Source organism: Aythya fuligula, chromosome 7 (assembly GCF_009819795.1).
Source record: "Aythya fuligula isolate bAytFul2 chromosome 7, bAytFul2.pri, whole genome shotgun sequence".
Classification (NCBI taxonomy): domain Eukaryota; kingdom Metazoa; phylum Chordata; class Aves; order Anseriformes; family Anatidae; genus Aythya; species Aythya fuligula.
Genome location: NC_045565.1, coordinates 26415084 through 26427526, shown reverse-complemented (window position 1 = coordinate 26427526; position 12443 = coordinate 26415084). Strand labels below are relative to the sequence as shown.

At 38.1% G+C, this 12443-nt stretch overlaps 1 protein-coding gene across 1 annotated transcript in view; it reads left to right on the top strand.

Annotated features, from left to right (window-relative positions):
- The window catches only part of LOC116491251 (VPS10 domain-containing receptor SorCS1-like), a 289913-nt gene that overhangs the window by 233969 nt on the left and 43501 nt on the right, over positions 1 to 12443 (top strand). Inside the window, exons 11-16 of the mRNA XM_032191107.1 lie at positions 242 to 344; positions 754 to 830; positions 2004 to 2095; positions 3116 to 3223; positions 4241 to 4358; positions 6005 to 6135. Of these exons, the coding sequence (XP_032046998.1) occupies positions 242 to 344; positions 754 to 830; positions 2004 to 2095; positions 3116 to 3223; positions 4241 to 4358; positions 6005 to 6135 (629 nt within the window). The remainder of the gene's footprint in view (positions 1 to 241; positions 345 to 753; positions 831 to 2003; positions 2096 to 3115; positions 3224 to 4240; positions 4359 to 6004; positions 6136 to 12443) is intronic.

Here is a 12443-nt window from a genome sequence, read left to right as displayed (position 1 = left end):
ACCCTAGTGAAACTCCTGATGGGAAAGAGCTACATTGGAAATGGACAACAAAGGCCTCAGAACAGTGGCCATGTCTTTTAGAGGGTGACTGGATACAGTGGTTAGGAAGAAGTATTTGAACTTCTTAAGAGTAACTGCTAATTGGTATCTTATGCCCTATACAGCACAAAAGCCTGTAGAAATAGGAGCATGCATTTCATGTTGTGTCTGGTTTTTACTTTTATTTCCCCTTTCTCCATAGCCCTATTGCTCCCTTCATCTTCATCTGAAGGTCTCAGAGAATCCCTATACCTCAGGAAACATCGCCAGTCGAGACACTGCCCCCAGCATTATTGTAGCATCAGGTATGAAACAAAGATTTCCTGTACATGATGTGCAAACACAGAAAATGTTGAATGTATGATAGGCATGGAGGGTGTTGACTAGCTTGTGGGATGTCACAAACAGAAGTCGTCATGGACCTTCAACTTAACTGTTTTTTATGGAAAATGGCTTTCAGGATTGAGCCTACCAGACATTAGATTTGAAACAGGCAATTTCCTTTTTGTATAGAGGTGTATAGAAATGTATGATTTTTTATTTTTTTTTTAACATGTATTTTCTTCAAACTGAGTCTCTCCTTTCTCCTCCCTTCTCTTCCCAAAACTAAAAGCTCTGTACTTACAAAAGGAAAATAAATATGTTTACTCTATCAATTTGGTAATTCTAATGTTTCTTGAAGTCTTGTATCACTAATCAATGTTCTTCTTACAGGCAATATAGGCACTGAACTGTCAGATGATGACATCAGCATGTTTATTTCTGCAGATGCTGGGAACACATGGAGACAGGTATATGACACTGAATCACAGATCTAAATAGTAATTGTAGGAAACTGTCAAAGAAAAAGATTCAAAATGCCTTTTTTTTTTTTTTTTTTTTTTTTAATTCGATACAGCTTTTTGCAAATCTTTTGCAAAAAGGGAAGACTTCTCTCCTGAGAGGTAGAGAGATGCCCAAAGAAAAGGACTATGTATGTCATTAAGCATTATATAACAGAAAATTATTTTTGCACTACGCAGTTTAGCTTCAGTTTAATCCTGTATCAGACAGAAACACATTAAAATATGAATATTTAAAGGGAAGGACTGTGTTTCTTGTTATTGTTGTTTGTCTCTTGTACTGATCAAATTATTTTTCTCTTCATCCATTATTATACATGTACTTTCTTATCAATAACACTATTCTACTCCCTCATGTGTGGGACTCATTTCACCTGAGTTGAATTGTCCAAAGCTCAGTGTCTCTCTACAGCAATTATCTTGCTTTGTTCTGAAGTTAATGGAGAAAAAGACAGAATGCATTTCATCTTGTTCTGAAGCTTCTGTCTCTTGAATGATTGCAGAAAGAGACTAGATGATGCAGTTAAATCATTTTCCTAATATTTGGTGGAATTCCACCTGTTAACAAAGCACTGTTACCTGTCAGTGTGTTTACCTTCAGAAAGGGAAGTTCTATTCCCATTTTCTAGATGAAATATTATGTCATGGAGACCGAGTCACTTTCACAGACTCACAAGTACTGCTACAAAAACTAGAGAGCAGATGTTTGCAGAAAGCAGAAACCAAAAAGACACAGAAAAATAAAATCTGTTTAAATATTTGATATTCCAGGAATCTAATTATTTTACAGTGTTTGACCAGCCATCATTTTAACCTCTATATCACTTGTGTGTGCTATGGCCACATACATGCATGCACATCAAGTTCTTCAAACAAAACTCTGTCATCAAATAGAGGAAAATTGTTGGTCCTTGCAGAAGTTCATGTTTCTAACTTTTGCTAAGCAGAGGCATTTCTCTGGAACCTGATCAGACTTAAAAAGGAACTGTTGCCATACAGGCTGTGTTCTTCTACTCAGTAGCTTCTGTAGCACATACCTATCCTCTGTCATAATCATACTTGAACTATGACATTTTCTTGTTACTAAGCAAAATAGATCTAAATATATGTTTATTTTTCCAGATCTTTGAGGAGGAGCACAGTGTTCTGTACCTGGATCAAGGTGGAGTACTGGTTGCCATAAAACACACATCTCTGCCTATCAGGCATCTCTGGTAATGAATCTGGTTCTAAATTTGATAGTTTGATGCCCTTCCTTTTAGATGTGAAGAAGTAAGAAGTTAGGCTGCAGTCACTGTTTTTTTGTAGCTACAATCTAGAAAATACCATTTAAGAAATTGGCAAATGAACTCAAACAAAACTAAATCTTGGCAATTCCAGCTTGCCCAGTTTCATCTTGGCCAGATCTTAGATACTGTCAAGATAATTCCATGGCTTCCCTGATTTACTAAGCTTTGGCTTCTTGAATTTGGTTATTTATATAATATGCAGTTTGGATTATGGCTTTTCCTCTTATTAAGTTGCCAAAGTACTCTTAATTTTAAAAATTATTGATTAAATTGTCTTCTATATGTCAGACAACAGTTACGAATGAGAATTTTGTTGAGTATCACCAGGGTTATGTAGCTAATAAGACAAGAATGTCCCTTCTAGTTAGCACCCTTAGTTTATACGGTAGGTAGAATAGTTTTATGCTGTTTTGAATGTTTTACTGTCATTACGGTAAGAGTTATATCTAAACACACAGACTCAAGACTGAAGAAGTGAGGAGTGGTTCCAAGCTTTCACTTAGATCCACTGCAGGGAAGACTGCTGGTCAGATGAGACAAACCTCTCATGCTCTGGGAATCTAACCTCCTTAAAATGTCTTATGTTTTTGACCTAAAAATAAGGTGCTCAAAATTAGTAGTGTATTTAAAAATAAAATAAAATAATAATAATCTGAGTTGTAGGCTACATTGTACCCTTAAAGCACCAATCTCTAATATAGCTTTATTAGTTTCTGCCACTTAAGTATTGGCCTTGGCGTAGCAGTATAATGCCAGACAAGCTTGATCAATGCTATGAGTTATGGTGCTCCCCCAAAAAGTAGTTATTTCAAGGACTAAAAATCCAGTATTTGAGAATAAAAGCTGCTTCCTAATTATCCATAGCATCCATAGTGGACTGGTGAGTCCCCTCAAATAAAGCTGAAGGTGAATAAAATAAGATACTAATTCTGCTTTCTCCACTAGGCTAAGTTTTGATGAAGGGAAATCTTGGAGCAAGTACAGTTTCACATCTCTCCCACTGTTTGTAGATGGAGTTTTAGGGGAACCTGGAGAGGAAACTCTCATCATGACGTAAGTGAGCTTGCCATCATACTAATGTATGTACAAACTGTGCCATAATTATCTTATGAGGATCGATTATAACATAACACTCTTTCGGGCTGGTGACCAAACCGAGTGTTATCTGAAGCCAGGAGTATGTAGACTTCTGTTGCTGAATCATCAATGTCTATTTCTGATATGATTGAGGGAATGACAGTATGGTTCCTTGCAAGCTGTAAACACATTATCATTTAGCTTACAAGCATGAAACCCCACTCCTCAAATTGAATGTGATTTAAAGCAGAGTTACTCTTGACAGATGAATATTTAAAAGAAAAATGGTGGACTATTTTTATAGCTGTGGTTTTGCTACTACTTTCTATTTTTTAAGTGAGAAGCAGAAAAATGAATACATTCTTTGTAAGAATGAATGATAAAATGTTGCCTGGAGGCTGACTCACAAAAAATTGTGATTAGTTTCAATGTGGTATGCTGAGAACTGCATTGTGCATAAATCTGGATTCACCCTGCCTGAAATTGTGACATTTTACCTGAGATCAAGTTTGGAAAAATAGGTGAAAATTTATTTTTCTGTCTGTAAAAAGTGAACTGACCTGTAATAAACAAAATATTTGGCTTGGAAATTAACCTGAGTTAGCAGAAATTTAGGAAGAATGGTACCTTAATGTAGTGATTTTAATTCTTGTTGAAATGATTCCCAAAGCTCATAATTAAAATATGAAAATCCTGCAGGTATGACTGTCTCCAGCCTATGTCAGGTCTCTTCTGTTTGATCAGTTTGGAGAAAGACAGAATTGGGAGGCTATTGATCCACAGAATAAAAGCTATGTGTAATCTAAGAGGTTTGTGGGTATTTAGGAGCCTAAGTCTCACTTCCACTATATCAGTCAAGTGAAAATCAGTAGGACTAGGACTTCCAAAGCAATTAATCTCTGCTGGAAATTTGTCAGTGACTGTACCTCTGTAACTACTAGACTCCATGTGGTGCTACCTTTTACTGTATGTACTTTCTGCTGTGTTCTGTAGAGTGTTTGGACATTTCAGCCACCGATCAGAGTGGCAGCTGGTGAAAATTGACTACAAGTCCATTTTTGATCGGAGGTGTGCAGAAGAGGACTACAGGCCTTGGCAACTCCACAGCCAGGTAAGAAGCAAGGAGCCCGGGATCTGGCCTGAAGCTAAATGATCCTACAGTTAAAGATCATCATGACCCACTGTTTTTTTCCTGTTAGTTATGATTCTTATCCAGAGCTGAGGGATGCAGCAGCAGTAGAAGCACTGCTGCTAAAAGAGGCCCAGACTCCTTCCTTCTGAGAAGTCCCATCCAATTTCTTCATCCTTACCTCCTTTCTCTCCTTCCATTCTCTGTCCTCATAGTCTGTATCTTAAGACCCTTCTAGTTCTCTCAAACTTGTTTCCCTACAATCCAGCCCTCTCACTCTCACATCTTATTCACTTGTTTTCATACTTGCTCCATCACTCTCAGCTGTTAGTTCTACTGTGAGAGCCAGACACTTTATTCCCCATTCTTTTGGGTCCCCCTGTGCCCTGTCCCTGGCATCCTGCATGCAGGGGCTGCACCACTCCTGGAAACATCTCTCAAGTAGCCAGCAAGCCAACCTGCTATGCGCTGTGCCTGTGCCTGCCTTGGGGGCATCTTCCCAGCTCTGCTAAGTTTGACACAATGCCTGTCTTATATCAGATTAAAACAAAATATGGTCCAAAATCTGTGGTTATATAAACACCGCAGGCTCCACTGAAGTCTAAAGAGATACATACATTTTTATATCATCAAAGGTTGTCTTTCTGTGCTGGGCAATAATTTAATAATGAATATGAAATGAAAGTAGCTTGACTCCGACTAGCTGCTCATACAAAGCACAACACCACACCAAAAATACCAGTTATGCCTTAGATCTTCAGATGATGAAAATCGGTACAGCTTCCTTGAAATTCAAGAATTCACAGCATTTTACATGAGTTGCCATTCAAACCCTTCTCTTTTCATGGGCAAATCTAAACCATTAATATTTTCTTTAACTTACAGCGCAAAAGGTAACAATTGAGACCCCACTGTCTTCTGTTCTTTACTTTCTTGTGCTCACATAAGCAAAAATGCCAAGGATTTTGCAGTATATCTTTGAGGATGTTGGCTTTGGAGTTTGCAGAACTATTTTTAGGAAGACGGCTGTAGACTTTTGCCTTTTGATTTGCTTTCCTTTGAGATTACAAGGCTGAGCCATGTTTTCTAGATAGAAATGTTTAACAGGGTGCTCAAGATAGTGAAAAGACAAGGAAGTGTTAACATCCAGTACATAACAAATCAAACCCTGAAAAACCTGAACTCAGAATCTGTGGAAAGTATTTACATATACATGTATTACTAATTTCTACTGAACAAAATCATTGCCAAAGAGATTAGACCAAAGAAATAGACCTGCTCTATCTCAAAGAGCAGAGGGATCAGGCTGTGGTTTCAGTTGCTGTGAAACCTAATCTATAAATGAGAAATGGGCCTGAATCAAATACTTACCGGGTCTGGAACAAATTCAGAACTGAATCTGATACATAAATAAACCCAGATCATTTATTGGTGTGTATTTGAAAAGCTGCTTTAGTTTCAATTTAAGCTTCAGTAGCTTTAATTAGCTCCACTGTACTGACATGGTATTTGACTTCCCATCTTCTTCCCTTGAGTCACAGCCCCTATTGTTGCACAGTCTTGAAAAATTGGGTGTTACAAACAGCCTGGTGGGTGTCAGAGAAAGATATTTTCGGTTTTGTTTCCAGGGAGAAGCTTGCATCATGGGAGCAAAGAGGATCTACAGGAAACGCAAGTCAGAGAAGAAATGCATGCAAGGAAAATATGCAGGGGCTATGACCTCAGAGCCATGTGTGTGCACAGAAGCAGACTTTGACTGGTGAGCAATGAGCACAAAAAAATGTGTGAGATTACCTAAAATGACATGCTTCCCATCCCACAAAAACAGAATTCACTAGAGAGTCTGTAGGCTTGCAGGGAGCAGAAATTAAATGTGTAGGTGGCTAAGTAGATTCCTCCCTGATAGTGTAGGTATGTCAAAAGAAAGAAAGGGAAAGTAAGTATCTGTAATCCTTGTTAAAGCTCTCACAAAACTAATGCTGAACAAGCCATTTTCCAGGTCTCATTTGAGCTTTTTGCAGTATTAAAGTAGAAGGTTCATTTAGTCTAACTTCAGCAATGTCCAGGAATTGCTGTGAAGGTAGTACATATGACATAGTGTATAGTGTGTGTTAAGAAAATAAATTATTCATGCATAAATACACACATCTGTATATACATGTAAAAATAAGTATATGTAGTATACTAAGCAAGTCTTCAGCTTTTGGAAATCAAATATCTAGGGAATTACTCTGCTGTTTTTTAAATCTGGACTATCACTTTTGATATCTTGACATTGCATTCATTAATTTGCTTAATCTCCCAAAGTCTTTTCTCTTCTCCTGTATTTTATGGGAAACAGTGTCCATTGCTGAGTTATTAATGGAGTGATGAAATGTCAGCTTCTGATTTCATTTCAAAATTCCTGCTGATTCACAGTAATTTGCACAAAACAGACAGGGAACCACCTTGTTGGAATCTCTCTATCAGTGTTTTCTCTGAGTCTGAGACAGTCCTGAATATTAATAAAATTGATTTCATGATTTGCTTCTACAGAAGTTTGTTGCAAGGTACAGAACAAAAGTACTGTAGTGATACTTGCTAGGGGAAAACATGCTTGTATTTCTTTACATTCAGTTAGAGGAAACTTTCTGCAGAATGTCTGCTGAGCTGTGAAACAATATCTCAGAGAAAACTTGGGGACATATGACAGACGTTCACATTTCACATGGACCCACAAGACCCTTCAAATCTGATGGAATCAGCAGAATTAGGCATTTTTGAAAGTCAGCTTGTTAAAAGTAGCTTGAGAAGAGAACCCTTAAAAGTACTGCAAGTTTCTGTGCCAAGCAAACTGATAAAAGGCCTTCCCTCGCCTAGGAGGGTCTTTCTTCTCTTGATGGAAACACTTTTGTTTCAGGGCAGACTATCATGTTCCCCTCCAATGCTCTCTGAGCTCTTGTTTTTCACGTAGTTCTCAGATCTGGATTTTTACTTTATCCATTTCAGCTTCCTTCTCCACTGCCTCTGAGGAAAAATGAATAAAATATTTCCATAAACATCCAGTTCAGAAATATTTACCAGAAATAGTAATCTCTTATTTATCTACTTAAAACAGTCAGAAGCATAATTTTACATAGATTTTCCAGAGAAAGGTGGAAAAGCCACTGGGAAGAGATGACAGAGGAGAAAAGAAATGACAATAAATAAATAAATAAATAAATAAATAAATAAATAAATAAATAAATAAATCTGCTGGCTCATCTGAATTTGTCAGCCCAGCTTTACTGTGTTAATAAAAGGAAAGCTACTGCTTCTGTGCCATAGCATTCTGTGCATGCCTTCTTAAACTCTGCACTAGGCTTCCTTTCTAAAGCATCCTGCATAAGCTAGTCCAAAGAGAAATTTGGAGGAAAACTGGTGAATGAAGTCTCACTGAGAAAGGATGTCCTCTGTAGGGTTCTTCCTGCAAAAGGAAGAAGCACTTTCTTCATCCTTATTCCATGGTGTTTTTGAATTATTTATTTGTCTTTTTTTTTTGTCTGTACTGGGCTCTGAATTAGAGAGGATTGAAGGATTTTTCAGGCAGGGAGAAGCCCCTTTGCTGGCTGTGCTTGTTTTTACAATCTTGAAATAAACTGGGCAGATTTATTTATTTTTATTAATATTAATAGTTACAGGATCTGGACTTGTATACAGAATGCACGAGTATAACAATCCCTGTCCCAATCAGTGTAGTCTGGACACTGAATTTTTATAGAGAAAAATTTGTTATCTAAATTTTTCAGAGCATGGAGTTAAAAGAAAAAAAAAAAAAAAAAAGTATATACCTGTGTGATCAGGTAATGTTTAAAAAAATAAAAAAAAAATAAAAAAAATAAAAAAGAAAAGTGTTATTCCTGTTAATTCTGTGAGTGTTGTCTTATCATTTCAGGAAAAAAAAAAAAAAGTCATAATGGACATAAAGATTTTCTAATTTTTTTTTTCTCCTAGTAATGTCATAGTACTCAAAGTTCATTTCAACTCTGCATTCAGCCCACAGTAGTTCTTTCTCAGAGAAAAGGGCACATTGGTTTATTGTTTTACACAGCAGAAAAACTGAGTGACACTGGAAATGACTGTAGTTCCTCCAGCCTTGGAAGCCTGAGCTCTTCTGACATTAAACATCTCTTGTCATGGCCTAGGTCCAAAAGTAGCTGGAGCCAGAGCTGATCCGGCAGAGAGCTGGTGCTCAGTGCCTGGGCTGCAGCTGACAGCCAGAGGGCAATAGCGCTTCAGGAATAGGGGGCTGTGGGAACACACAGGAAAACCCTCCTCAAATCCGTCCTAGCAACGGCCTGGAAACGAGATTGTCCTTCTTCATTTAATTGATTTGAGTAAATGGATGACACCGTTACTTGTGTATTATTAAAGCATTAATTTACCCGCTTTCCTTCCATTGTGTTCCTTCCTGCCGTCTGAATGTTATTACGGCAATATCTCTCCAGTAGAAATACTTCCCAGACACAGATGGAAATCTTTAGTGGTACTCATCCTTTAGCTACCTGTCCCCCAGGTCCTTTAATAGAAACTTTGAGTTAAGTGTCGCTCTGTCAGCCCTCCCTTGGAACCCACTGCCATTAATACTGAGGGCTTCTCCTATCAGTATACCTATATCTTACACCTCCATGGGAAGTGCCAGTCTGTTCACACTGGTGCTGGTGACTTCAAACAACTAAAGAGGGGCAAAGGAACAGCTGAGGATCAAGTATACTTATTTCACTGATGATATTCACAAGGCTCATGCAGGTGCCAGTTCTAAAATGTACATACATTTACATCCTAAAATGAACTAAATTTGCTTTATCGTTCTGGTAGGCTTATTTAACTAATGAATAGTAATTTTGAGTTAACCCTTAGTTCATTTTGAATGGTTGTGGAAAATGCAGAGTCACTATGCAAAGTCTATGATGAATCTCTGCATCTTTAGGGGCCTAGACACCTTCCAGGCCTGGTTTTACTGGAAAGACTCTGGGGATCTCAGATTCTCTATTAACATAAGCTGTTGTGGCCTGTTCTGAACACTGCGATGCAGGTATAACCATATGTTTTCCTGGGTCCGTCATTCAAGCTGTCACTGAATCCATCCTTCTCTGAGATAAATCTCAGTTCATATCCTGTACTACTGTGAAGCAGATACAACTCTCTTTAACACAAATTTACATTTATACTATAGTTCATTATTAGACAATCATAGTAAGCTAATAAAATGCTGGTAAGACTTCACCAGAGCTGTGGCCACAGTTAATTATTTGTACAAGAGCTTTTGGAATCTACAGAACAAAGGCAACTTTAATCCCAGGTACCTAGATTCTGCCCTATTTGAAGTCTGAAAAGTTTGCAAAGCAGAAAGTACAAAACCACAAGTACCATTTTCAGTTTCTGGCATGTCTGACCTTAAGGTGAAACGGTTAATATTAAGCAAATCCTGTGCTTACGTGTTAAGTCATCTCCTGAGTCTCAGAAGGTATGAACAAGGCAATCACTTGTCTGACTTACCTGATTATGTCTATACCTTAAAAATGGTGGAATTTTAATATCATATTGATTTACAGTTCTTCCATGACAGTATGTTTGTCAGGTCTGTATTCAAGCTAGTTCCTTAGGGGATTTCTTTTTCCTTTGATTGTTACTTGCATTGATAATGATCTTAAATGTACTTTGATCAGGGTTATAGAATTGACTGAGATTGAATGAGTATTTGTCTTTAATTACACAGAAGGATGTGTCATCCTACTTGACTAGGACAAATAGGATTCCAGTTTAAACCAGTAAAAGTGGCCAGTGTAAAAACATTTTAATCAAGAGCTAGGCAATAGGCTGTTTCATACTGATAAAACAAGCCATGCAGGTAAATGGCTCTGCTTTTATTTTGATAGGTACATTATCTGTTTCACCTGAATTCCTTTCAGGCAGGCAGAAAATATCATCAATATATGCAAATTCCTATTCCCAGGTACCTGGCAATGACTCGGCTAGCTGATTGCAGTCTAAAGCTGATGCCTTTCCTGTTTCCAGATTTTGCTATACTGGCTCGTGCTATGGCAATCCAATTGATGCTAATGCTTGTTGATTGCTACAAAGCCCGTTGTGCCAAATTGTAGGCAGCAATTTGTTGTCAGCATCAGTGTTCTGCATGCACCAGCCTGTAGCCAAGGAATTCATTAGATTCCAAGATTGCGGAGGTGAACGGGGGGCTGCTGCATCTGTAGAGAGATACGGAACAGCAATTCGTGTCATTTACTGGGATGATATTTCTGTAGGACTTTAATGAGCCAGACGATTTGCAAGCCTGGAAATAACACTGTGAAACTTCTGTGCTTAGAACTATTTCTGTTGTGGAAAATCCTATAATTTTATTCTCTTGACTTTGAGAAATATGATCCAAGTATAGTCAAACCTAGTTAACTCAAGCTTCCCTTGCCCAGATTTGTGGGTACTAACAGGAAGCAAAATTATAGCATGAGTATAGACAAGTGTGTAGTTAGAAATCACAGACTTGATACTCTGTATTAAATTGGACTATGGGTACTGATCCTCTCTGCAGCAGATTTTACTGTATTGTTTTGTTTTGTTTTCACCTAACTGATTGCAGAACATTGTGTGTGTACAATGTTACAGCTTTTTAATTAGACTGACACATGCTAACTTAGGAATATAGCACTGCAGTGTTGACAAATGAATTACAAAAATACAAGAGTCCCACTTGTATGTAAATATTTGTTTTCTCTAAGCAAATCAGAATGGTGTTATTCTTCATTATAAAGTGTTTCCACAGTCATAGTGCTTTTAATCCAACAAGGATGATTAGAGGAGCACATGGCAGTGGGAGAATAGGCTGGCTGATGCTTCCAAAGCAATTAAACAACATTCAATCACTAACATCTGAGTAAATAGATTCATGAAAATTCAATCACAAAAACTGAGGAAAAAAACATTTAGGTCATCTAGTTCATTGCTGTTTCCTAGAGCATGTTCTCAATTACTTGTAGCTATCCCAAGCAACACAGCTGCCAAAATGTTCTTTTGGAACAATTGTGCAGTCCAACGCGTGTTCAAGAGTGTTCCCAAGAGATGTGCTGCTTTAGTTTTCTTTTTGTTTAATGCCACCTTTTTAATTTCTCTGGTTTTAGATTACCTCAAAACATTTTTCTTTCCTGATTCAGAAGAAAAGATTGCAGGCATGAATAAAAATCAGTGACAAAATTCCTCTCATTGTCCAGCTTTCGATAACAACCCAGAGATCTTAAAATTGTTTAAAAGCAACTCATTAATTTTATTTAAACCATCATGTTTTGGCCCAGCAAGAAAAGACATTTGGGAAAAGAAAAAAAAAAGTCTTCATAATTTTAAATATTTTTGTTCTTGTTAATATTATTCTACATGTATTATTGATCACACTGTTGATCAGCATTGGTTGCTGCCTGTTAGCAGCTGCTGAATCCAGTAGTCTGATAGAGGTGAGGTTGCTGCAGCTTTTTTATATCCCCTGATTCAAGCAGTAACAAGGTTGAGCATTTGTTCCTGGTAGACCCAAATGTACACGCAATGCATATATACATGGTTGGACACACAGATTAACCCAAACAAAAAACACAGCACTTGTGCAAACACCAGTTGCCTCATCCTGTTCCCTCTCTAGGTGATCAAGATGAAATCTGATTTGTGGAAAGTATGTACATATGTAAATGTAGGTACAATATTGATCCCACCAGTACCTGGTCTTAGACACCCACTTCTATCCAGAAGCTGTCCCTGGGATGCCCAGTCTCCCCAGTTGCTGATATCTGGATGTATGAGCCTCTGAGCCCTGGAGCCACACTCCAGTTTCTGGTGCTCCTGCCCACAGGCACAGACTGTGGATCTTTGCCAGGGGATGGCCCCTGGATCCCAGGTGTGCCCAGCTGCCTCACGTGCAGACAGACGCGTACAACAGGGCTCTTCACTAGCTGGTCCAGACCTACATGACTTTACATCAGTAGCCAGCCCCCAAACCAATGGTCAATTCACGGACCTGGTATCCAGCCCAGACTTGTGACCACAGCACAT